At 41.2% G+C, this 26,750-nt stretch overlaps 2 protein-coding genes across 8 annotated transcripts; one reads left to right on the top strand and one right to left on the bottom strand.

The window, feature by feature from the left end:
• Nucleotides 1-572: 572 nt before the first annotated feature.
• Nucleotides 573-16,431, bottom strand: cbarpb (CACN subunit beta associated regulatory protein b). 7 transcript variants are annotated; one of them, XM_025903068.1, is made up of 12 exons: nucleotides 16,200-16,431; nucleotides 15,101-15,301; nucleotides 14,852-14,984; nucleotides 14,191-14,263; nucleotides 12,976-13,121; nucleotides 9,546-9,607; nucleotides 8,283-8,445; nucleotides 7,642-7,813; nucleotides 7,189-7,311; nucleotides 6,481-6,715; nucleotides 5,775-5,964; nucleotides 573-4,826 (listed from the first exon to the last, which is right to left on the bottom strand). In XM_025903068.1, the coding sequence occupies exons 4-12, from the start codon at nucleotides 14,236-14,238 to the stop codon at nucleotides 3,308-3,310; spliced, it is 2,658 nt and encodes an 885-aa protein (XP_025758853.1). In that variant the 5' UTR covers nucleotides 14,239-14,263; nucleotides 14,852-14,984; nucleotides 15,101-15,301; nucleotides 16,200-16,431; the 3' UTR covers nucleotides 573-3,307. The 7 variants fall into 7 exon arrangements, with proteins under 7 accessions (XP_025758853.1, XP_019207628.1, XP_005479051.1 ...); XM_019352083.2 differs by lacking the exon at nucleotides 14,852-14,984; XM_005478994.4 differs by lacking the exon at nucleotides 14,852-14,984 and having other exon boundaries at nucleotides 16,204-16,431.
• A 1,384-nt stretch (nucleotides 16,432-17,815) lies between these two features.
• Nucleotides 17,816-24,630, top strand: atp5f1d (ATP synthase F1 subunit delta). The gene is made up of 5 exons (XM_003439857.4): nucleotides 17,816-18,058; nucleotides 18,794-18,947; nucleotides 19,926-20,014; nucleotides 24,180-24,309; nucleotides 24,497-24,630. The coding sequence occupies exons 1-4, from the start codon at nucleotides 17,942-17,944 to the stop codon at nucleotides 24,300-24,302; spliced, it is 483 nt and encodes a 160-aa protein (XP_003439905.1). The 5' UTR covers nucleotides 17,816-17,941; the 3' UTR covers nucleotides 24,303-24,309; nucleotides 24,497-24,630.
• Nucleotides 24,631-26,750: the final 2,120 nt, after the last annotated feature.

The following is a 26,750-nucleotide window of genomic DNA, read 5'->3' as shown; positions in this document are numbered from 1 at the left end:
AACTACTCGTGACAATATTCAGAAGTGATCCTCTCCACTGTCTGGCAGTTGTGTGTGGAAGCAGCTCTACTCTGTTGATTCCTTTTGTTCCACCATGAGGTAGACATTTAGGGTTTTGATTGGACATAACAGTAACAGATCAACTTTGGCGATCCCTCAACTTTTTTATTCTGTGCCGTCAATATGTTCCTAACATGCTCAAATGGGTGTGGGCTATGTGTTGAGCTGTGATCAACTTTTGTGTCTTCCACTCAACCACCAAGCAGTGGGATAGATTTTTTTTGTATTTTACTGATCCTTTTCCAGTCTAAGTTGTATACCAGAAGGACAGATTATAAGGTGTGAAGAGGAAGGCAGCCATTTGAAAAGTTCCCTTTGTAGATCACAGAGAGGATTTGGCTTTTCTCTCCCAATTATTTGGAGGAGGTGATAAGAAGAGGCAAGGAATCAATATGAGCCTAAGCAACAGGGAAAAAAATGAAATGAGATTCATGAGAGGGAACCTTATCTGCAATCCTTTCCCACGCCTTGATTAACAACCATTCCCTAGAAATAAGGCACGCTATAACCAATTTTGCTTCATTCATTTATTCACAGATTGGAAAACAAGCCTAAAATAACACTTTTTTAAAATTATTTGGTCCCTCAAGGCTCAATAGATTCGGATCAACAAAAGCAAAGTTGTTAAGAAAATGTATCTTTTCTTTTTTCCTTTGAGAAAATAAGCAGTTTACTAACAAGCAAGGAATACAGAAATACTTCTACTTTCAAAGAGATAAATCCCACAAAATCTCATTGTTTACAGCATCCTAGAATGACTCTTAAATCCCATAAAATACAAAATCTCTAGTCATACCAGTGTTTTGACTTCTGCATTAAACAACTGAGCATTAAATATGGACTGGATCGGTACCATCAGTCTGAGAAAACATGAAGATTTGCACTAAAATTTGAACTCATGCAGACCAACACATTGCTATGCATCAACGCATTTGTCAGGCTACTGGTTAGTATACAAACACCATTTACCACAGTGTCCCCAGTTATATAATATCTGCCTAAACCTAATAAAGGATATTGATACAGTCTAGATCTTGTGATATTGTGCTTGTATACACAGCAAACTGTAATATTTGTACAGATGCACTGATTTCAGTTCAATCCTTATGGCCGTTTTCTTTTGTGGCTGCTGTTGTCTCAAACTGACTCACGTTTGAGACATTTTGGCTTTTTGGGGGGCGTTTTGTGGAAAACGTAGCTGTTTTCCTCTTTAAGATGAACTGTCAGGATGGGATGAATAATTATCAGCATGGAGGTGTCATTTCCATCCTAACTGAAAGGGGGATTTGTTGATATTTTCTTCCCTTCCTGCTTACTAGCACCAACATAGGAAGAACAATAATTGATGGCACAAAATTGCTCCAGGGGATTGTGGTTTTTAATTGTGACATAATTGTTCAGTGTGCGTGTGTGTGTGTAGGGTGGGTGGTTGGTTGGGGGGAAGACAAGAGCAATTAAAAAAACACTAGGCTCCCTATTCTTTATTTGAGTTCATCTCCTTTATTCTCAGTCACTGTTCTCGTAATAGGAAACTCAGCCTCTGCCTCAGAGTCCACTTAGGAGACTCCTGTCACACAGAGGAGAAAGATCTAATTTGGGCAGACTGTAAAGGAGCATCATCATCATCATCCACCCAAACAAACAGAGGAGGATAATGTTGTCTGCTCGGATATTTCACTTCAGTCCTTTCAACTGCCTGCATGGCACCAACCTCAAAGAAGAAGTAAAGGGAGACAGGGGATGCAAGGAGGACTCCCCGTTTCCTTGTACGATTAATATTCAACACCATCATCTACAGTGTTCCCTTCGATGCATATTCTGCATTGAATTCTCTGCCTAAAAAACCTAATCTGATGATGTTTTTTTTGTTTAGTTTAGTCACAGCTCCAGCTTGTTTTTCATTGCAAAAAAAAGCAAAATAAGAGAGAGAAAAAGTCGAGTTAAACACAGACGTGGCCTTCGTTCTGATAGTTTTATAACCTTTCAGGAAGCCATAAAGCCCCCGAGGGAGGAATCTGCTGCACTGTCAACTTTCTCAAGAGAAGAAGAGGAGGGGGGGAGAAATTAGAATGTCATATGTTGACAAATAAAGTTTGTTTTGTAAGCATGAGAGAACATGCCTGCCTGATTAATTCAGCTGTAGCTTCATATCTAATAGCGTTTATGTAATTTCGCTTATCATGGCTTTAAACACAACTCTGGCTCTGTTCTCATTGTTAGTGCAGTGATGCCCAAAGTAATAAAAGTCATAGCTTACAGAGTTGTACATTACTGATGGATTTTTGACTGATGAAGAATCATTGCACCAGAGTGCTGGATCTTGTCTAGTCTGATAGTTCTGCCTGTTGGCAGACAGGACGTCTCATTTTTAAACCTGCCGCACTGTCAGTTTTCGCTGTCATCTAAGCAGGCCAGATGTACAAAAATATATTACTGCTCATTAAACAAAAAGTTACAAGTAAACAAGAAATGTGTCACAAAGCTGAGAAGCATTTTCAATCACACACTTGGTGATAGAGGATGTCCTCAATTTGACCTTTTCTGTCATCCGGTCAACCAACAGGCTGGACACCACTGATCTAAACAACCACTCTGAACAACTCCATGTAGCGTAGCGTCTTCCTTATTTGGGTCAATCTTTCAAAGGAACTAAGCCTACTAAACTAATTTTACTTTTTTAAAGGGTCTGTGTTGCCCTGCAATAGGCCACATCAAGATAATTTATGATTCACATAGTTTTATTATGATGTTCTAAGCAATCTTTGAATTCACAACTATGTTTTTACTACAGTATTTACTCTCACAGCACTGGTAGGTAACTGCTTTGTCCACTTCACTAGCCTTCTACTTGTCTAATAGCACCTGGTTTCACAGTGGATCAAGGAGTACAGAGGCCATAGCAGCTCTCAGCCTTATTTACTTTTACTGGAGAGCAGAGACAGAAAGACAGCAAAAGAGGCATAAAGAGAATACACACACAAAGAAACACTTAATGAGGAAGCAGTTATTTCTAAAATTGTATGATTTTTGATATGTCGATGTTAGTGAGCTGTAAAATGGGAACACTCAACAGCTTTGTGATGCTGACACTTGCAGGGAGAGAGTGGATACATTTCTGGTGGATCAGCTGTATCTACGGTTATCTGGAAATTGGTGTTTAATTCAAACTGAAGCAAGACAAACCAAACAGAAAGAAATGAGTGTATTAGCAGACAGGAGGTTGATGAGGAGGACGATTGGAGCCCTGCTACACTGGGCTGTGGTCCGGAGAAGCGTGTGTGGCTGTCACGGTCACACACTCTGTAGCTGTGTCCTTGGTCCTGCGAAGGCCCGTGTACAACCTCTCATCCAGGTTAGCACTCAGTTTGTCTGTTAGCTCTGCTGTGATGGTTTGTGGACCGTATCCCGATGAGTCGAGCAGCTGACGTGAACGCTCATCTGGGGGTTCAGAGGGGTGGCTAGACTGTCTGCTGTCATCCTGAGGGTCAGGCAGCTCAGTCAGTCCTCCATCTTTCTCTGAAATGGAGGGATGAAGAGGCGAAGGGGAAGAGGTTGTGTGGTCCTCAGTGTCTCTGACAGGGGCGCCCTGCACCTTTTCTCCATCCTCAGATTGTTGGAGCTCTACCTTTGGAGTTTCAGGTGTGCTGCTGGTCCCATCGCTTGTCTCCTCGTCAGGAGCACTGACGATGCGGGGCAGCGTACTGTGGTAGCTTGTGTCCAGGGGATAGTTTACACTGTCACCCCTCCTTAGAGGTGTCCGCTGTCTCTCAAAGGAGGACTGGAAGTGTCTGACACCAGGATCGCTCCACTGCTTGTGGCGCTGCCACTGCTTGCGTAGGTGGATTCGGGACCGGTGCTTTCTTAGTGGGGATTCCTGCTGATCAAACTGAGGGTCATGGCGGAGAAACTCATGGAAGAGCGCATCTGTCTTCTCATCTATGCTGTAGTCTCGGCGGTGCAGGGTTAAATGCTGAGGTGGAAGCTGTGCAGCTTCTCGAGGAGAGAGCACATGACCATATGGAAACCACCTCAGTGAACCAGCACCTGTTTCGGTGGAAACTCCTCCACTGGCACCCAACAACAACTCATCTTCAGGCTCCTCCTCGAAGAGATGAGATTCAAAACTCTCACCTATCGTGCCAGTTCGTCCTGCATTGGTGAAATGATGCCTTTTCTCGTGGGCTGTTCTGTCTTTGGGGCTGCTGGTGATGCTGCTGCTCCCAAACAGTCGCAGATCTTCCGGACCTCGAGACGGAGCCTCTATCGACGCGTAGCCGCTGTCCATCTGCAGTAATTTACGAGTCCCCGTTTCTCCATCATTGCTCCCTCGCTCTGAGTCTGTGCTTTTCTGTTTCTTCTTTTTTGACTCCTTCACCTCCATCTTCTCATCCATATAGACAAAGAAGTCCTTGTCATCCTCTCCACCCTCTCCCTCATCCCCTAAATCCTGGGATGGGTAGCTGGGGAGACCTCTTTCTGTGTCTGTTCGTCCACCAAGTGAACACACACTGTCAGCATCACTGCAGACTGAGTTCCTGTCATTGTTGCTGCTCTGGTCAGAGGCTGCGTACTGTTCGAGAGTTGCACGTAATGTCCAGATGTCTCTGTAAAGTGACTGGGGATCCTGGGGATCAAGGGGGTCGGATTGGTTTGCACTTTCCCTTCTAGCCAAGGACAGCGCTTCCTCTTGGGGATCAGGGGACAGGCCAATCACCCCTGGTCCTCCATGGCTGCAGCTGGGCTCCACCATCACCTCTACCTCTACCCTGCAGTATCCACACAGGGATGGAGAGATGAGATAAAATGAAAAGAAATAAAGAGACGAGGAAGAAGAGAAACAAAGAGACATGCAACACAAGTGTCAGTGAGCATTTACCTAAATAGGATGTTAATCTGAGACATGGTTGTGTTCACAGAGCACAGAATGATTATCATGACTTGCAATGGTTGCAGCTGCATGTCTCTAAAGTGATCTTAGCTGAACAGCTGAAACTGCGTAAACTCTGGAAAGGTGCTTTCATTAGGGCAGGGAATTTTAATAAACGTAATGCACCGAGCATAACATGACCTGAGGAAATGAGCATAAGAATCATTGCATTTCTTTGTTCACAGAAGTTGATTTTATTTTCAGCAATAAAACAAATGTACACCGAAAACATTGATTTGTTTCATATTCAGTGTAAGAAAATAAATAGTTATGTAAGAAAATATGTATGAGCATCAGCAGTTTTTGTTGCGTAACATAAAACCCTAAAAAAACCTGCACTGCTATAGTTGCAAACTTATATTATAATCGTACTTTTGAAGACATCATTACATTATCAAGTCAGCAATGAAATGGTTTCGTGTGCCTGTTATAAACCCCACGTCCCAATTCTCCACAAGGAATCCTCTCCATGTGGCTCAAACTAATGGCATTGTTTGAGAAGACAGATCAGACTTTGGTTACAGAGTATTTACACTTAACTCTGCATTGTGTGATATCATCTAATTAAGGATCATAGAAAAACAATTAGTCTAAAAAAAGACAAGATGATAAGTTACACTTTTATTTAGTTTAGGAACTTTTGTGTTAACGCACTGTGGTGGAGAATTAGGACTTTGAGTTGTAGATTACTACAAGTAGTTAGCACAGGTTTTCTAGCTGAAATAAAGAAATGAGTGCAAGGCAGCAAAGCAGTGGACGGGATGAATGGCAAGGGAATTAAAGATACCTGCCGAGGGAGGGGGGTGGTGTCGAAGGAGGCGAGAGGAGGCGTGTGGTGGGCTGGCTAGGGCGATAGGTGACGTCATGGGTGCGGGCAATGTATTGGATGAGGTCTATATGATGTGCATCATTATCATCCTGGTCCATGCTCTCACTGGCGGCCCGCTGGCGCTGGAACTGTCTCCTCTTTGGAGAGCCTGGCTCGCATCACACATGAAGAAAGAGCTGTGAGTTATAGGTGTATGACAGCAGGAGTGAAGTAACATTTAATTCAGCAGAAAGCTTCTATTAACTGCGGAGGAGATTTTGTGATTTTTTTTTTAGGTCCCCTGGTATGACAGAAGAGGCGAGCGCAGACAAGTGTGTATATAGGATAAGGAGGATCGGTGTGGAGGATTTACTCAGGGGCTCAAATTGATTTGGAACGACCAATCTTTGCGTCACTGAGCCATCTGTCTATTATGCTTGTGTGTACATCTCCACCTCAGTCAAAAGGCAGCTCACAGTTGGTTGCTAAAGCCTGCTGTTTAACCATTGTATGTTTACCAAGAGAGAAAGCCAGCACAAATACTTCGCACACAAATAAACCAAAAAAATAAAAGTCTAATAGTATAGTTTTATAAACAGAGGACCAGGAAGAACTATTTGTACTTCCTTGCTGCACTGGTGCTGATTTTTCTAAAAAAGAATATCACAGAGATACCATCCATTACCTCTGGTGTCCAGACTCGATGCTCTCTGGCTGCTGTCCAGCTTCCATTTCTTGATCTTGAAGTAGGGACTGGCCCCCTCTAGACTAGCATGGCGCCGCAGTTTAGTAAGGAACTGCAGCACAGGCCTCTGGCCTGCACCGCCACCAGCAGGAGAGGCACCGCTCCCCAGCACTGCTGATTCTCCCACACTGACACTGCTGCCTCTGCCCCGAGGCCCCACTCCCATCATTTCAATCTGAGCAGAGAAAAACATAGTCAAAAAGAAAACCTGCCAAGAGTAGTAGTCTGTGTAAAATCCTATCTGACAGTGATGTTCCTTGTTTACCCATCAGCCATCATTCTTGCTGGTCCTCCCTCAGGCTACGTGACCCTCTAATGTCTGTGTGGATGACTCACTTGTTGACTGGCTTGTGGGTGTAAAGACTGACTGACTTAAGAAAATGTATCACTCTACAAATGACTAAATATTCATTCCACAAACTCCATGTTGACCTAGATTCTAAACTAATGCCTTGTTTACTTTTTTTCATGGCACGACCTCTTACAAATCATTTATATGCATGCTCAGCATCTAGAAGGCCTTTGGATTCATGTACCTTTAATGTGTGGCTCCTCAGCAATAAAAATGTTGTGTGACACTAGCCTTTGCACAACAAAATATATTAACACGGTGATGTAAAATAATATATATTTATATATTTTGCTCACAGAAGTGGAGCTTGGCTCTTTGGTGCTGTCCACCACAGAGTTGAGAGCATCTCCAGGGAGGGCACAGCTTGGACTGACACTCAGGCTGGTCAACGCTGTTTGCGGCAAGGGACACAGCATTGGCTGCAGGAAAGCACAAATAAAACTAGACTTTGTTATCTTATGCATAACTGCTGTGCATTTACATTCTTTTAGAAAAGTTTATTTTTTGTGTTAAAGTAACAAATATCAATTAATTTCAAGGACAGATTTCCTTCCATGCTGGCATCCCAGCTTTACCTAAATGGAAAATTAATGCTGGGTCTGTTGAAATGATCCCTGAACCCTATGTTTGGACTCATTAGGTTGCCGCATTTTCTTGACCTGACCCCCCAAAAAAGATGTTTTAATTGGCCCTGGTGAATACTAATGACTATTGTTACATCAGTACGAATGGCAGGTCAAGGCTGTCACCTGGAAGATGGAAAGGGCTGACTTAGCAACAGGGCGCGTTGTCATCGTGATGGTGTTCTCCGCAGAGTCGCACTCATGGATGGTGACTATCTTGAGGGCCGGAGGAGGTATGTGGAGGTTTGTGAGCCGGGCATTCTTCAGATGATGAAAGTCACCCTCTGTCAGAGTGTACCTGAGGTGGACAACGCTGAGTTACTAAAAAACTATAAATTCCTGCAAGATGAGACATGAGTTGCATGAATTCTTCATGAGTGTTAAATCATGAAGCTTATCTTTGCATAAGAGGGAAACAACCAAGGGGAGATATTTGACTTCAAACCCATTAGAACTACCATGATTTCTAGATTTAGGCTTTAAGAAGAATTAGTATTTTAGAGTCGGAGCTTTAAGGGAAAAGTAGGGCAGTAAAGTAATAACAAAGGGTGAGAGCTTTTTGTGTCCGAAGCATACATAATGCAGACTGATTTTATTCTGAACTCTAAAGTAACAAAAGCATGTGGGACACAGTAAAAGGTTTAGATACTTTGAGTTCACAAAGAATTAAGCACTGGCGTGAACCTACATCAGTGAGAGGTGAATGCCGATTCAACAACACAGAGATTAGCAAATGTGGGCTTCTTTGTTTGTGTTGGCTTTCTAACCTGCGGCCTTTCTCCTGGGCTTTCTTGCCGTGGTCGAAGAGCGCAGCCTCATTGAAGGAGACGCGACGGCCTGTGGGGCCAGTGGAGAGGAAACGCTCTGTTTCTTGGTCATGAGAACTGGCCATGGACAGGCAGTCTGACTCATCCACCCTGATGGTGATTTCTGCCCAGAATGAAGGAAGAGGAGAACGATAATTACATAAAAATAGCAAGAGCACAAGGACAGAACAATAGAAGAATAGAAGTAAGTGCGTGAGTTCAGCTGTAATGCTGGTCTGTCAGTCAGTGACTAAACTGCATTAGTACAAACTGAAATATGGAAATACCATTTATGAATCCCACTGACTTTGGTGTGTTTTACTCCAGTCTGACTAACAGGATACAGCTTTAATTCATTCACTGAAAATTGCTCTCTACCTAAGATGGACCGATGCCAAACTTTGTAAGAATCATGCTCCCCAGAGGAAGTTCCCACTTTCATCTCCTGTTTTTTAGACCTCTATGAAATGTGTCAGTGTGGTTTTGAATAAAGTGTCTCAGCAGTTATTTTAATGGATTGCCTTCAAATTTTGCGAAAGCATTCATGTCCTCCCTGGGATGAATTAAATAGACTCGTGTGCTGGGTTCATGTAACGAGTGGTGTTTAATATTACATTAGGATGAATACACAGCATATTACAGCGCTGAAGAAAACGTGTCTGATTCAAGTCCCCATGGGTACCTCTCTTCCTACTCGTTTCCGCTATTGCACTGTGTAATAAAAATATAAAATGCCCCCCAAATACATTAAAAACTCTGTGTTTGATCAGGTCTGTATATCTGCTCTGGCTGTAATGATGAGGTTAAGCATCTTTTTCCTGACAACTCTGTGAGGATCACTATGATAATATTGCAAACTGCTGACTGGAAAACTAAATGCACTGCAAAAGTAGTGTGGTACAAAACACATGCTGCCTCTAATATATCTTGTTCACTGGACACAGATAGCATTCACTGGCAACACAATGTCAAAATGTGTTCCTGGAATTGCACAGCTATTTCAGCTAATTGGGATGAGATCACAATATTTTAATGGAATAGACATTACACATTTGTGCTGATGTGATAAAAATATCCATGCCATCATCCCATCTCTCCAGTTCACAGCTTCCCCATCTCCATTACTTCTCCCTCACTCACTTACTCGCCTCTTTCTCTCCTGTCTCCTCCTCTAGCCCTCCCTCACATTTCTCCTTCCTCTTTTTTAGTCCTTTTCTCTCTTACCATGGGTGGGCTGAGACTCCTCCAAGTAGGTGTTGTTGGTTTTCTCAGGGTCATTGCTGGCCCTGGGGCACACAAAAACATTCAGATCAATGCAGTGACATGATTACCCCTGAAGTCTGTCTTTCATCTGATGGACCCCGCTGATGCAGGCAGGCACTCTGGACACCACAGAACAAGGCCTTATGATCAGCGTTACTATCTGACCCTCAGCTTAGTCAAAATAATGCACCTGGGGCCACATGCGTGGCAGTCTGTGGTGATACACTTAAAACTGTGTTTTTGCACAAAAGCAGAAATGTTGCATTTTTTTGTCAGACTTATGAAACTGCACTTATGCGTGGCCTTCCTTTATACAACTCCATCACCATAAATGGTCACGTGTGCACAAGCCTCGTTCCGACCTTATCCATGGAAGGTTGTGAACACTCATGATATGACAGTGCTGTTTCCACTGCAGATTATTAGACGAAGGCTAATAAGACAACTGCAAAGAAGAAGCACATTTTCACCAAATGTAAAATTCAGAGAAAAGTCCCTGTGTTGTATTTGGTGGTCCCAGTTCTGCTATCACAAACAGAACAAAATTCTGAAAGGAGAAAAGTAATGCAAGTTGTCAACTCAGTAAGTTAAAAAAAAAGGTAAAAAAATTAATTTTTCTGAGACTACAGAGATCCTTCAGTATCGTCAAAGCAATCATCCTTATGCTCAACAATTTTCGACAGAAGCAGCTATTTAAAATATACACAGTTTATCCCTCCAATAAATAAATAAATAAATAAGAACCTCGCAGAATTTAGTACATACTGCATTCTTCACATTAACATTTGTTAATGGTACATTTTAATTATTGAAATAGAGGTATGTGTCTAAACAGGTGTAAATTAAAAATGCATGTTCTGTGTATGTTAAATGTAACATATCATGGCTTACCTCATTTTGTCATAATTATGCTGTTACAATGGCTGCTCATATTAAACAACAAGCATCTGTTCATGTGCAAGTAAACCCTGTGCACTAAAGTTTCAGGCTGCTCCATCCCCTCTATTTCTGACAGTTTTCTCTATTCCTGGCTCTGTGTGATGTTGGTCAGAGTAGATATACTTAATATGGTCAACCAAAGCACATAGCTCTAGCTGTGACTACAGAAGTGAAACACTCTGTTTGTAAGGTTCATCCAATCAGAAACAATGTAGCTCAAAGGGATGAGGAAGCTAAAACATCTAATTTCAGACAGATGATCAAGTGAGAGGCTGCTCCAAGACACATTATAAGACAAATAAGGATTATTTAGAACTACTCTAGAAGAGTCCAAGAATTAAAATGTGGAGTTGGACTTCAGCACAACAGGTTTTTTCTGCTTTCCCTAACATTACACATTTCCATGATAGGACTGATACTGTTTCAAAAACATACATATATACTTCTTTTATAAATACAAGTGCTTGAGTAGGAAAATGTGTACGCATGGTTTTTGTGTGGATGCGAGACATATTTCTAGAAGCACGCTTTATCACTCCACCTTGCCACCTCCAAGTGCCCAAGGGCAGTTTGCAGCACACTTATTTTGAAGCGTTTTCCAAATCCGTTTTAATTTCATTGGTCAGTGGGGACAGAAAAACTGCGATTCCAGTCAAATCTGATGCAAGCTGCTTATAATGGTAGTGTGTTTTTGGTCCCAGAATAAGTTTTTTAACAATGTTTTTCTCCTTGGAAGTTATGCTCCATCATCATTGCTGTTGCAAAATTCTTTCAGTGTCACGCCTCTCTCGAGTCACTGTTACATTTATACATTGAGTTCTTGTGCTTTATTAATTCACTTGCATGTGAACAGCTTACAAATTCAGCGATCAAACAACTCTCAGAATAAGGTATTAGGACTGAAAGTTTACTGTGCTTTTTATATAAATGGCCTGCTTGGGTGTGTAATCAATGAAGGCCTAAATCATTGCCAGTAACTTGATAACCTTCAGGGCCAGGGGACTTCTTGAACTGATAAAGCATGATGCTTTATTGGATTGTACACTTACACTCATCTTTAAGGACACAGAGGAGATGCACAATAAAGGTCATTTTGTTTAGCAGATAGAGTGTCTATTACTCTATAAGCATACCTTCATGCAGCCCTTTTTGTTTTAACATCTTTAGTAGCTTATAATCCTCCACAGTGCTGCTTAAATCCCACACACAGGGTCTAGTTGATGAGGCAGAAAAAAGAAACTGAAACCTGTTCCAGAGTTGTGCAGAGATACAAGTTGCATGTGTGCATGTGCGTGTGTATGTTGGTGGGTGTATGTTGGTGTGGATTGTGTGGGTGTGAAGTGACTTCAGGGAATTTTCTTTCCACTCAGATCTGTGCTTCTCCTTGTCTTGCATTTCCTCTGTGGCTCCTCCTTTCCCGTTCAGGGTATGCCCGTGAGTTTGTGTGTATATATTCTCAGCGGTGTACACACAGCACTGGTTTGAAACACAAGATTAATCACCACCGATGGCGGCTATGAAATCTCATTACACTCATCATTTGTACTGGTCTGTCTGATTCTCCTTTTGCTCTCTCCCAGCCTTTTCATGCCTCAGCCTCTGAGCATTTTGTTTATCTGCATCTAGGCGCTGTGCACTCATGTATTCAAGTATACGTGATAATGTGTGCTGCTGTAGAGATGGACAAAGAGTCTCGAGGGTCAGCCATCTTGCTGTACAATAAACACGCATGAATCGCAAATAAATAAGCATGAATATTGGATGTCTTTCCACTAAGGCGTTCTCATAGCAGCCTCATGGGAGTCTCAACACTCAAATGGAAGACATGTATAATGAGTTGTTCTGCTTTAACATGCTGAGATGTCACAGTAGGGCAACATTTATTTTCTTACCACCTACTGCAATATAGCTTTTTTGTGTTACAAAGATGCTTTCATTTGTTTGATGGCTCACTTTTTGCCTGTTAATAACGTCACAGTGAAGAACTGGATAATATTACAGGATGCTGTTAGCGTCATTTGCAATAAGCTTTATCTATTATGCATGTATACAGATTTGATATGAGAACTGGTTTGTCTCGAAATAGCAGTAGCATGAAAGCAAGAGAGCAGTCTCTGTAAACAAAATACTTTTATGCTGCTGGGTAAAACAACACCTGTGCACCTGAATCTTTTTTCTTTTGTTTTTTTAAATTGTGGATTTCAAGGGCTGTTGATTTTTGGAAATTTTCAAGGATGTAGAGTTTGGTATTGTTGCTTGGTGCTAACAGTGACAACAGCAACAGCCTAAAATATTATAATAAAACTTAATCTTAAAATAACCACAGCTGAATCAAATGCACCAAGATACAGTGTGGGCATCACAAGCCTTATAAGGTTATTCGTTCTGATATATATAGATTTTTTTATTTTTTATTTTACGAGAAAAGAAATACATAATTTTTGTGTCCCACCTGGCACAGCATTTCCCTCCACGGCGGCAAGCGAAGAGGAAGACAGAGATGAATATCAGTGTTCCTACCAAGAAGATGGAGAGGATCACCAGGAGGAGCACATAACCATCCTGCTGCTCCTCAACCTCGAGTGGGATCTCCTGAGTCTAAAAAGAAGGAGCAACATGTTGCAAATTAGAGAAGTGAAGTTTCCTGTGTTGCCAAAGTAGGCACTGAAACACTCACTGACGATAATGCTGTGTCTTTCTGGGCTGATAGACAGAGGTACAAAGGAAAAAAAATCACACCTCCACTCTTCTCACTATGATTTTTCACCTGTTATTTTTACTCTTGCTAAAATAAAGTCATACATATCATGCCTGATGGCAGAAATTGCACCAAATATGCAACGCCATGCAGAAGTGTGCACCGTGCAGGTTTACTGTGAATGATTTAGCACCGTGAAGGTTTACAGTGAATGATTTACAGTCTTTTGGTTTGAAACACTGAAACATGAAAAGCCTGACACCTCAGTAGTAGACTAGATTTGCTGGCGTTTTACGTTCACAGTCGCACCGTGGAGTTCACGGGATTGATTTAGTCCTGCTGCTTGGCTGGTCTGCATAAAGTAAATCTATAAATACGACAGTGCAATGAATCAATACATGCCAGGGCTATTAACCTGTCTACAGTGTACCTTTAGCTATGGGAGAGCTCTCACAGCGAGGACTGCAGCTGAGTGAATTAAGCGTACATTAGGAGACACGTCACTGAAGTTAAATTTTGCTTTTTTTCCTCTGTTTTAAAAGTAAAAATGTGTTCCCGTCGTAGGTTTGATTTGGCTCATGTCAGCTACATAACAGTACTTTTTAAGTATTTTAATAAAGTGATAGATGACAAAATGATACAAGGATAATAGACTCGATTTCAGAAACATGATGAATAGGTGGAGCATTGTTCTGAGCTCTGCGATGGAGAACACTCTGCAAGTGTTAATGAGCATTAGACTCTGACGTCACACTGTAATTTCTCTGCAAGGGGAAATCAAAGCTGAGATTAGATCAGAGATTTAATTATTTCAGGTCCAGGTCAGGATGTTCTCCATTAGCCGGTCATCCAGCCAGAAGAGAATATGGGGGGAAAGTATGGTTCTGGTGCTCAGCGTCTCACACACACACACACATGCAGGACATACAGGAAGTTTGAGAATAAGCCATTGGTGAAAGGCAGACTTACTGTGGAGTTTTCTGGTAGGCTGTTCCAGACGGTAGACTCATTGCTCATGGTCCAGGCCAACTAGAGAATCCCCCTGAGAGATAACACATGCACAAACACACACAAATACACAAAGGAAATGACTGTAACTGGAGATGTGCATCAAATTACAAAGTCAGCTCAAATGTGCTGCATTCTATCTGTGTCAATAAATCCAGAAATACTGAGCATATAAGCCTAAAACAGCCATGCAGGCTGATGTGTAATAACATGGAAATTATTGTAATGTGTAATCTGTGTGACAGCCAGTGACAGCAAATAATAATCTTTTCAAAACAGTCATGAAAGACTGGAAGAAGAGGAAGAAACCAAATGGGTATGTTGTGCTTGTACGCATGCGTCGAGTCCGACAGAACATGTAAGCTTTAGCATCTTGGCTGTTAATCATCACCCATAATTCCATATCAGTCCAAAGACTCTATCTACCTCCCCCACACACAGACACACACAAACACAGAGAACAGAGGGAAACAGCAACTCTTACTAAACACTGGCTCCAGCAGCTGAGTTCCACTACCGCTGCTGGCTCTTGCTCTTACAGATCACAGCCATTAATTCTGCTACTGCTGCACCAGACGCCCACGCATACGCACACACACTAACCCTGGATGGATCTACTCACCCAGCAAGGGAGAAGCAACATGCCAGCAGCAATCAGCACGCCTTGCTCGCCTGCCAGTCACTGCGGTGCTCAACTTCAGCACCACAACCTGTAAGCTATAGCCGAGCTCTTTTCTGCCAGCCCATCTAAAGCCCTGCATCCACCGTCCAAGCATGAATAGTTGTACAGAAAGCACATCAGTCTGTGGTCAGAATGCTTTCCTTTGCAGTACTGTACCACATCCTGCTTCCTATCAGACAGTAATCTTACCCTGGTGGAGGGCAGTACGCAGCAGCAGCAGTAGCAGCTCTGAATGTGTGTGCCAGGCTGTAGCTCAGGAGTCTCCTCCTCAGCTCCCTTGCTGCATCCTCAGCCACCTCAGCGCACCCAGCCAACTGAGCCTGAGCAGCGGTGTTTCCCCTCAGGGCCGACCCACTGGCCTCAGAGCAACAGGACGGTAGTGCTGCATGGCTGATAACAGACACACAGAATGATGCACATTGTTCAAGCCGCAAATAGTAAGGATTTCGTATTAATGAAACATCTTCTTGGGATGTCCCTACATCATTAAGCATCATTAAAAATTACTTACAATTTAAAATAAATGCAATGAAAACCTCTCCCAGCACGTCTTTGGTAACAGGAAGTAAACAGCAGATATACTACTTTTATTGACCTGCACTCAAAAATGAAGAAATCCATGAAGGTAAGCTTTGAAAATCAGTGCATCCTCACACTTTACTGAGGACTGCTTACTTTTGCGTTGTTGCAAATCCCGATGATAGCAGTATTCCCACAGCAGATGGCAAGACACAGGTGTCCCAGCAATACCAGTCAGTATCCAGTCATGCTTAACAAAATTCAAGCATTACCAAGTGCAATACTGCTATCATACAGTGCATCGTTTTCACTTTAATATTTCGTATCTTTAAAACATATTATCTCGTTTCCGTCCTCCATAGAACAAAGCATGGATATCTTTTTATTTAAATCATGTAATAAGTAGTTTATTAAAATAGATTGCTGCAGTAGAGGAAGTATCCTGTCTCTTGTAGCTACAAAGGGCAATATTTTTCCCTGGAACAAATTAATGGGGATTTTCTCTGGCAGATGTTTCCTACTCAAGGTTTAAGCCGATAACAATCTCGCTCTCTTTTTTTTTTCTAAGTGTAATCACATTATCGAAGGAAATGAAGCCCACCCTTAAAAACTGTTTAGAAAACAACAAAGCCGTTTACATAGATCTTGGTGTATGATTTGCATCAGTCTTGTCGGTGGCACCGACAGAGAGGAGAAAGGCAGCTCACGATTTTGAATTGGGTGCACGAGCACACAAAAAAGTAGGCACGCGGCGACGGTAAGCACTCACCTACCCAACTATCCTGGTCCATTCGGGAGTGGAGGGGCGAAGTCAATAACGCGGAACTCTTCCGTGATCACTTTAATGTGGACTTTAAGGCTAAAAGTATTTATGAATGAAACCCCACCGCTTAACACACGCCCACCACCCAGTCAGAGGCGCATCACGTGACTAAAGGAGTGAGGTAAAGCCCAAGTGACGGATGTCAGAAGCGCAGTTTAGTCTCCACAGCTGCGTTAGAGGAGTCAGGGAAGCCTGAGTGTCTCTGCTCTGTGTTAATATAAACCATGTCACACAGTCAAGGAAACGTGTCTCTAATGCTCACTTCTTTTTTTTTTTTTTTTGGCAAATGCACTCACTGAACCTCAAGAGTGAGAAAAATTATCGAAGCATAAGTAGGCTCATATGATCTCATTTACTCGTGTGTGTGTGTGTGTGTGTGTGTGTGTGTGTGTGTGTGTGCTTGCGTTTGTGGAACCCTGCGAGTGGGATACTACAACTAAACTTTATCCCTCGGCCAAGCTACCAGTGGGTTTCGGTGATTTCCAGTATTTGCCAAATAATGTCTGCTGGTATATGAACGTGACTTGTTGGCCTTTAATCGTCAAACATATGGCTGAGATAGCCATATCTTTCATTTTGAGTCAGTAAGCACTATCCTGTCACAAAGCAGAAGTTGCAATCAGTTTATGGCAAAGAGACTTTCATATATCAAGATAAAAGTCTCACTGGCATTGCAAATGTGTTTTTTCTAGAACTGTCTGGTCAAGAGGGCAGCACAAATGGCAAAAATTATAACATAACAGTTCTATGAAGATATCTGAAGTGGCCAAAAAGGACTGGATAGATTATAATCAAGGACACAGAGGTAAACTAATGCAGGATCATTAAGATACTTACAAAACGACCCATTTTTATTTAATTGTATGTATAAACCTTCATAAATCATACTGACTACATTCTGTATGTCAATATATGTAAATATGTTTGATATTAAAAACACAGAGACATTAGCAGGCGTTTACTGGCGACACACAGGTTTGCAGGCTTTTTATAGGTGTTTGGCGCCATCTCCTGACGCCACGGGGATACATTTATCTGTCAATAAATACTGATAAATACATATATTTAACAACATTTAACGATAAATATATTTATTAATGACTAAATACGGAAACACTATTTTTTCTCACATTAACCACTCTTCCCCAATCAATCTCGAAATGTTTCCCCGTGTAACTCCAGCAAGAATACCAGCTGAAAGGCTGAAATACACATTTAGCACATTTAAAACAACATCAGTTTATCACAGTTCCATACATGTTATGCGAAATATACACCATACTGACTGTGCTAAATCAACAGTAACTAAATATACTACAAAAAAATCATCAAATAAAACAAACCGAATAAATATGTGTTACTGTGTGTTACTGCATCGTAAAAGACAGGGTACCTTACCCAACTAGAACTGAAAGCATACGAGACTAAGGAGGTGATTCAAAATATTTTTAAATGATGGATAAACTGGGAGACCTTTAACTGTTAACGCAATTGTTTTGTTGTTGTTGTTGTCGTCGTTGTTGTTTTTTTCCAAGACTACATTACCCTGCATCCTCTACGTCGCAGCAAAGCCTGACGGGTAGCCTCCCGACGTCCTTGTCCTACCAAGCGCACACTGACTGCCTTCACGCAAGGGCTTGGGGATCCCTGTCATTCACTCGTGCTTCACAAAAATAACATTTTCAAGGATGATGGCAGCAAGACTTCTCCGCCGTGCTCTGCCTGTGCTGAGGCAGACTCGCTGCTACGCCGAGGCCGCCTCCGGTGCCCCGCAGATGTCCTTCACGTTCGCCTCCCCGACACAGGTACTAGGCTAACGGTAACGGCTAGGCTTCTCAGGCCCAGCTAGCTTAATCGGCTAACCGAATTAAATTTAAAGAAATGAAAGGGCACCTTTGGGGCCGTGTAACAGATTGGTGCCAGTCCTTGGCCTCGCTGTGTGCCCGAGCAGTAAATGCACGGTTGCATTTAAATTAGCGCTAGCGTTTGTGTTCGGAGGTTAAGCCGGTGCACCCTAGCCTAGCCGTCATTCACCGTATTTGACAAGCAGTGTGTGGTCCTTCACAAAGCATTGCTCTCTTCACGGTTACTTAAGACTCCTGATCCATTTTTAAACACATTTACATTTTTTTTAGAAGTGCAATAAGTTTCAGTCACGCTATTAAGGAGCCCTTGTGTTTTAAATACTAAACTGTAACCTTGAAGTACATGTCGGTGGAACGAGCTTGTCAGTGCAGTTCACTTCACATTCTGAATGTGAATAAACAATGCTTTTGACCCAACAGGTAAAGTCAAGCGCAAAGACAAATTTGTTATATCATGATGCGTTAAAATGGATTAAAAAGACTTGTGGTTATTGGTGATGCTCTGTTCTTTTCTAAAGTCTGGTTCTTAGTTTTACATCTGGATATTTACTTAATTGTTGTCAGTTAATGTGGGTTGAAGCTCTCTGTTAAAGTGGTGGTGTAATGTTTTATTTTTTTTATTTAAAAGTGTTATTGTGTGTGTTGTTTTTTTTTTTTTTTTTTTTACCATCCCAGGTTTATTTCAAAGAGGCCAGTGTAAAACAGGTGGATGTCCCCACGCTTACCGGTGCATTCGGTATCCTTCCTGCCCACGTACCCACCCTGCAGGTGCTCCGGCCTGGTGTTGTCACAGTCTTTAATGAGGATGGCTCTTCTGCCAAATACTTTGGTAAGATTTTCCTTTGGAAAAATGAGTGAATAACTGCAGACAGGCCTACCAAGAAGGATCAAGATCCTACTTATCCAATCAAAGAGAGAGAGATTATAGTCATAGTTATAAATTTATTTTGGTTTTAGTCTCGTTTTTTTGAAGCAGAAAAAAAAATGGTGGTTATCTGATTATCGCAAAAGTACAAAATTAAGAGAATTAACAGATGCCCAGATATAATGACCATTGTTTAATCTTTAGTGGTTTTAAATTAACCATTCCATCATTAATACAGTTTAAGCTCCATTATTGCACCCAGTAACACCGAATCTCTCAGTGGAAAAACTACCATCTTATTGAGTTAATATGACGTTATTAATGGACTGCTACAGTGAAGGCTTACACTTTATTGTGATTACCCACTGGTTACAGATCACTTGTTTTGTACAGTGTGAGCATTTAACAAAACACAAAACGGTTTGTAGCCTGTGTCCAGCATAAAGGGAAAGTAACTTGTGCTGCACTACAGTCAACCATGTTCACTTAAAGCAATGAATAATTCAGGTTGTCACAATTAGAGAATGTAAACAGATCTTAGCTGAACAACAGAATATAACAACCAGATTTTTTTTTCTTTTTTTTTTTGTCAAGATCTGCTTTCCTTTTTTCCTTTTCGGCTGTTGTTGATGCCAAAAACAACAACAAAGTGTTTTTATCACATCTAAACAAAATACTATTAATGTGGGAGTGCACTTGGCTGACATTACACGTGAGGAGAACGTTACAATTATAGATAAACCAGCTAATTGTATGATGGCATTAAAATATTTGAGAATCTGCTGAGGTGATTAAAACTGGTCGAGAGAAAATTGCAGGAATAAGGGATGCTGTGGGGCTCTTCCACACTGTATTGAGTGTAATGGTACATATGTAGTTGAGGTGACTACAAATTCCATGTGGATACTTACACTGTGTGTGTGCGCGTGTATATATTCACAGTGAGCAGTGGGTCCGTAACGGTCAATGCTGATTCTTCTGTGCAACTGCTTGCCGAGGAAGCTTTTCCCCTCGACCAGCTGGACATTGCAGTAAGTATAATGTGAACTTTGAAATTAATGTGTGTGGAGCTGCTACACTAACCCCTCATTATTATCAAATGACAGAAAACAGGAGGAGATTTCTGACTGGTGGTTTGAATTTGAGCATAATATTTGTTAGTGTCATCTCCTTCAATTTTCCCCTTCTGGGAATAATTCTGCCGTGTGTCAGGAGGGGACGATGAGTGAAGGGGGGCAGTTGAGATGATTTTATACATGGAGAAGAATTGGATTATGTACAACTACAGGTCTAATGTGAAAAAACGGCAAAGAACCAGCAAATGTTAAGATGTGATACTGTTCTAGCTGCTCAGCTTAAATAGTATTAAGTCCATGTATTTTAGCTGTTTACTGTAATACTAAATCATTCATCACTCGATGTAAACTTGTTCTGTATGTGTGTTTGCGCCACATGTGCATTATGGGTACGTTAACCTCTGGCACCCTGGGTGATACCGAGACAATTGGAACATGGAGCAGATGGCTAAACGCTACTATGAACTGTCACTTTCAGGGTTCTTCACATATCTTTTATGAGGTTTAACTATTAGCTTTGGTTGGGCTTCTCAGTCACTTGTCCTAAATCCACTCTTCTCTCAACTTTTTTGAGTAATTTGCATCCTGATAGGTGAACCAGTTTCAAGTCACATGGTCTCTGTTAGCTTTCTGTAAGGGCCTCTCTATATTTGACTACTTTAATATCGATCTGACTTGGTCTCACTAAGGCTACGTTCACACTGCAGGCGAAAGCGCATCGAATCAGATTTTTTCGCCCCTATGCGATCTTGGTATGACAGTGTGAACGGCACAAATCCGATATTTTCAAATCCGATCTGGGTCACTTTCGTGTGTGGTACTGAATCCGATACGTATCCGATGTTTTAGAAACCGACTGCTGTGTGAACGGTCAAGTCGCATTAAATCCGTCTTTTACGTCACTGACACAGGACAGACGCCAATTATCAGCGCCGGAGAAGCGCCCGATAGGACATCGCGAACGATTTCCTACCATCCGGTGAAACTGTTGGGAAGACAACGTTGGAGAAATGTGAACATTTTATTTTTACTGTATTTTCTGCAGATTCTGACAGAAATCTGCAGCTATCCTTTGAAGCACTGCTCCTCTAAAACAGCAAAAAGGATCATTATTAGGTCATCTACATTATTATGTAAATAACAAAATAACTTAAAGCAAAAATCTGGAAACATAAAGTCCGAAGTCTTTATATTAAGGGCAATCAGTCAAACAATATTGTTTGCTCTGGGTCTAAACAGGGCGAGTTGTGTGTGACATCTTCTTTTGCGCATGCGGGCCGCTTTGAGCGTTCACACTGGAGAGCGTTTGATGTCGCATTTTATGTGTAGTGTGAACAAGCAGACAAAAAAATCGGATTTGATCAAAAAATCGGAATTGAGCATTAAGACCTGCAGTGTGAACGTAGCCTTAGTGTTAGATTTTTTATGTTGGACTAAAGTTGTTACGTACACACGTTAGTACAACCAACAGAAGGCGCTTCCTGATTTTATTTAATTTTTTTTTTTAAATTATGTATAAATTTGAAAGGGGAAAAAAGCCACAATATTTTGGTATTCTACATTACTGAATGCAGATTAATGAAGCCATAATAAAGTCTGCTTATATATAATATGCTATAATGCACTAAAGTTTTCCAAAACTGAAGAGGTCTGAATACCGTTACCATTTTTATCCCCATCTCTCAAGCTCCACCTGCACATCCATGAATGACTATTTTAGCACACAGTGTACACAAACGTACCCAAGAGAAATTACACTTTACTTATGCAAGAATGCGTATGATAGAAAGTGTCATGTTAATGTGACCTTCACTGTGATATTTCATTCACAGTGCAAAGAAAAAGCCTTGAAGGGTACAGTTTGTGCTATTCCATTGAGCTGAGTATCTGCCCTCCATTACTCTGTTTCAGCAGAGTGTTGTGGGAGTTTCCTGCTATAGCACTGTAAGGTCTTCACTATGCTGTGTAAAGTGCCTCGAGGTGACTCGCATTGTGATTTGGTACTTGAAGAAGATAATGCTACAATAATTGACTTGAAATTAGATTGGGAAGCTGTGTGAGGATACTTCTGTGTGCACCAAGAAGTCTGCAGAATGAAACAGATAAAGGTAATGTGTTGTATCACGTAGGTGGTCTTTATAATGGGAAAACGTCAGTCAGTGGCTTAATGGGTAAATCTTGTGCTTTGAAATAATAAATGGCACAAAAGCAAGGGTCATTATGAAACTGTCACCACTGCAAACCGATGTAAATTCTGCTAACACGGTTCCAACTCATATTGAGCTTCACAAGTTTTCCCAAAGGTCAGTATTTAAAGATTGATTGATTGTGTGACATTGCACAGGTGATCCTATAATTGCATTCCGCAGCTCTGTATTTACTTTAATGACCAATTATCTAATAGGTGCATTGCTCCCCTCATATTTCAGACTTTTAACAAGTTATAAATAAAAATGATCAATGTTTGTGGCATGTAATGAGTATAAAGTCAGCCTTTGTGTATAAGGACTGAGATTCAGTCAGTCCAACACAAATAATTGGTATTCATTAAATTCCTTTCCCGTTAAGCTTTTTTAAAATATAAAAAACCCCACGTTTGAACTGTATGATCACTCTGTGCTCTGGTGTTAATTCACTCGGTATTTTTTGAAATTGGTTTCATTGAAGACAAATATGTGTGCCTGCTCTAACAATTTATTTAGATTTTAGAACTTAAATAAGCTGTTTAAATGAACAGGCTGCTGTTTTTGCTATTTCTTTACACTCTGAATTGCTTTTGCACTCGTGAGTTTTGCTTCTGATTTTGTGCAGCAGCTATCTTTGTACCTGAATTGTCTTTGAGCGTTGTAATCCTCACCAGCTCTTTTCTGTTTGACTTTGGATTTTTACTTTTTTTTATGGAGCTAGATAAATAAAAGATTGTTTTGTTTTTCTTCTCCTTTTGTGTATGAATAAAGTTTGCAACTGCAAGTCAGGAGGCCAGGTGTTACACTGTGAGCTCAAATGGTGGGAGCCAGTTGTTTGTTCTGAAAAGACTGTCAAAAGCTGTACAAGTGAGAAAGCTTTGAAAGCCTTGTTTTAAAATAGGTTTCCTTTTCTTTTCACACTCTTTACTCTTTAAGTGTCACCAGTATTGACACAGTGGTATTCATAAGTGGGTTGTCAATTCTTTGTCTCTTTTATGCTTTAATGAGGTTTGTGTGATGGGTATCTATATATTCAATTTGTTCAGGCTTGTATAATTCCTAATTATCCACCCAGATCGTGTTCTTTGACAGCAGAGACCATCCTTTGATCCCACGCTGCATTATTTTCTTCTGATTTGATCTGCTGGGTCATTCGGCACCTCCCAGCTGATGATTATCCATCAGATCGGCGTTTCAGTCGGACGTCAGTGTTGAGTCCTCTTTTAAATGTCAGTCTTGTTAATGCTAGGCTGCATTATCATGCACTCGCCTCGAAGGTGTCGCGTCTTTGACCTTGGGCAGTGCCAGAGTCACTGTCAAGTTGACTTCATAGCAGTAAATGAGTTAATTTTTCCTCATCGCCTTCCACTCTGGAGTAACAATGCACATGGGTCCAGTCTGTTAATAAGGAGGGAAAGGTCAGTCACTGTTGAGTTAAAGCAGATGTGTCAAATCCCTGCTGGGAGACCTTTAACTTCCAGCTATGTTTGGCATTTCTCGTTTCTAATCGCGACTGTGACAAATGGAGCTTTCAGAGCAAAGAGGCAGTGGGGATTTTCCCTGCTCGTCTTTCTCCTCACTTACGACTCGCTCTTTTTTTCCCCCATCTTGATATCCTGACTTTTACATCCCAGTCATCCTCAAAGGGGTTTGTGGGATGATTTAGAGTTTTGCACACGCTACTTTTTATGGTCGGGTGATTTATTTTTTTTGAGGGTGATGACCTATCTTGAAATGTTTTCATAGTCACAGATGATGAGGGTGTACTTGATATTGCACACTACTATAATAATGTGGCATAAGAGGGAAAAATAACTAATCTATAAATGTTTCTACTTTAAAAATATGCAGCTGGACTTTTGTCGTTGTCTTATAGTGTTGCTTTTTTGGGGTCTTTTAAATAGTCACACGTTCTTTTTTTTTTCTATTTTCAGGCAGCCAGAGCCAACCTAGAGAAGGCCCAGGCTGATTTGGCTGGAACAACTGACGAGGCAGCGAGGGCAGAAGTTCAGATCAGCATAGAGGCCAATGAAGCCATTGTCAAGGCTCTGGAGTAGACTTGTGGTACGACCTCTCAACTCCTCTAACATGCGCTGTTTGTTGTCCTGGAATTTGTTTGGTTTAACAGGATAATTATGCAGGACTGCATACAATTAATAATATCAAAAGTGGAAATGTTAACAGGAAATTACTGACCACTTACAGCATTAGGTTTTGTTTTCATCAAGCTCTTGTTTATTTTCCCTCCTAGGTAATCTTTTCTGTTGTTTGGATGCAAATCGACAGCCCATCTGTGTTTCCAGCTCAGTCACGTCAGCGTCCAGAAGATTCCATGCTTACTTTGTACAGTGGATGAAATTAAAAATAAATTTATTTGGAATTACTTGCTGGAGGAGTTTGTGGTGGTTTCTCATGCTGCAAAAATGCACGTGTAGTATTTTTGGTGTACAAAGACAAAGTTAGCAGTGTGTTGCAATTACATGCTATTATTAAATAGTTGTCATATGTTGTGGAAAGTGCTTCACAAAAGAAGTAGTGTGGGGGTTTTCTAATTCATTTTTTATAGCGACTGATGACTGTAATGACTGTATGCTGCCACTTGAGGGCAGCAGACATCATATGTAGTTCACACAGTGTTTTGGATAATCAAATTTTTCCTCTACTTCCCAGCAAACCACAGTTTCAGGGAAGGAACTGTCATATTTTTCATAGAAGGCTGGAGGAAATTGTTTACCGTAAAGCCTCAAAAGAAAGGGTCTCTTGAAATATTTGTGGTAGCTCCTGGATTTGAAAGCGAAGTCATTTTACTGTTGCATTGCCCATGTGTGGGTTTGAGTTATTTGGAAACTTCTGTTGCTTCATTTAAATGTGTTGGCAGGGCTCTTCTGTTGTGAGTGATGACTTCAGGCTTACATGACTAAGCCAGGAAAAGTCTTTTTTTTTTTTTTTTTTTTTTTTGCTGTCCCTTCTTTGGAAAACTGGGCCTTTCTCTTGTTTCATAACCAGACTCACTCCAGGAGGCGTTGACCTCACTCACGTGCCCACTTAAGGCTTTCAGAGCATAAACCACAACCGGTTTATTTTGAATGTCAAAACTCTTGCAGGCTCTCAAGAAGTGTGAGTATGGTGTAAGTAAAAGTATTTACGCAGAAATGTTCTAATGATTACTAATGTGCATGGTGAAACTGCTGCATAAGGTTCAAAAGCAGGAACAGGAAGTTTTATAAATCATTTCCAGTACAGAATAAAAATGAGGAAAGACAAATTACACAATTTTTTTTTTTTCAAAACTGTCATATCTTTGTTTTTAGCAGTTAAAATAGGCTGTGAAGACTTTACTTGGCTTGATTAATTATATTTTTTTTAGAAAAGAAACAGTCAACAAAACCTCACACATCCTGCTCTTTGTTCTCCTTTCTAATCTGCCGTTTTCATCAAAACCTTCTCATCCCAGCTGCGCACACACACACACACACACACTCATGAACAATATACAAACTCATCAGTTAGCCTCAGGGCTTGGAGACATCTGAGTAACACTTCAGACAAACAAGATGAATTGGTTATGTCAAAACCACCACTTCTTTAATCCAGATTTATAATAGAGGATGTTGAAACCAAGAGCTGCACCATCGTGTCTGTGTTCTGAGATTTTAACGCTGCTCGTGCTGAAAAGTGAAGCAGAAAAAGACAGTGTGCTTTCCAAGCGAACTCGTTTCTCTTGACGTGTGCTGTCGTGCAGCTAAAACAGCTGGATGTTCCGTCGTGTCTGGAAAGCTGTGCCCTATAAATGAGGAACTAGTTCTTTTGGTTCATAGTGCTTCCAGTTTTAGTTTTGCTACAAACTTCTGATGTATGAGTTTGTAGTGAAATATTTTGAGTTTCACAACATTCGCCTCTTCCTCAGCTACACACACTACTGAAGTATCTCACAAATGAACTGCCTGACCCAAGTGTTTAAGTGCTGCTCGGTGGTATAGAAACAGTGAAGTGCAGCGCACTGATAAAGGACGAAGAGTATCCAGTGAGAGCCCTTACTCAAGAGCCATTTGGTGGTGTTTCAGAGCAGATCAGGTTTGTGATAGTAAGTCGGTGCATATCTCCCATGGATCGCTACATACTGTAATTAAAAGATTGCACTGTCTGCACCCAGGAGCGAATAACATGATACACACTATGACAGTCCACGGTGTCATGTTTGAGTGGTACTCTAACACAAAGCAGCTGGAAGCTTTGGGAGAGCTCACTGGGCTGCGTTTACGGAGTCAACCACAGTGGCAATAAAAGGGACCAGCCCATGTGAATCATTGTGTTTAGCAATGATGTAATTTCTAAAGAGCTTGCTCCAATGCAGTGGTGTTGTTTGGAAATACGGCATTGTCAGCTTGATTCATAAAGAATTACTGTGTAACAATCTGTTTAAATAATCAAGACCATTTATCAGGAAAGAATGGCTGCTGCTCTTCGTGTGGCTTTTGAGTGGAATTACTTCACTTTTGGTTGTT

The sequence above is a fragment of the Oreochromis niloticus genome, linkage group LG23, assembly GCF_001858045.2.
Source record: "Oreochromis niloticus isolate F11D_XX linkage group LG23, O_niloticus_UMD_NMBU, whole genome shotgun sequence".
NCBI lineage: Eukaryota > Metazoa > Chordata > Actinopteri > Cichliformes > Cichlidae > Oreochromis > Oreochromis niloticus.
This window is presented reverse-complemented; position numbering and strand designations above follow the sequence as displayed.

Coding starts and splice junctions, on each gene's coding strand:
- cbarpb (XM_025903068.1), bottom strand. CDS start 14,238: ATGAGCAATGAGTCTACCGTCTGGAACAGCCTACCAGAAAACTCCACA. Junction 5,965..6,480: donor ATCGAGTCTGGACACCAGAG/GTAATGGATGGT, acceptor GATGCGAGCCAG/GCTCTCCAAAGAGGAGACAG. Junction 4,827..5,774: donor CCACCCCCCTCCCTCGGCAG/GTATCTTTAATT, acceptor TGGATACTGCAG/GGTAGAGGTAGAGGTGATGG.
- atp5f1d (XM_003439857.4), top strand. CDS start 17,942: ATGATGGCAGCAAGACTTCTCCGCCGTGCTCTGCCTGTGCTGAGGCAG. Junction 18,059..18,793: donor CGTTCGCCTCCCCGACACAG/GTACTAGGCTAA, acceptor TTACCATCCCAG/GTTTATTTCAAAGAGGCCAG. Junction 18,948..19,925: donor CTCTTCTGCCAAATACTTTG/GTAAGATTTTCC, acceptor ATATATTCACAG/TGAGCAGTGGGTCCGTAACG.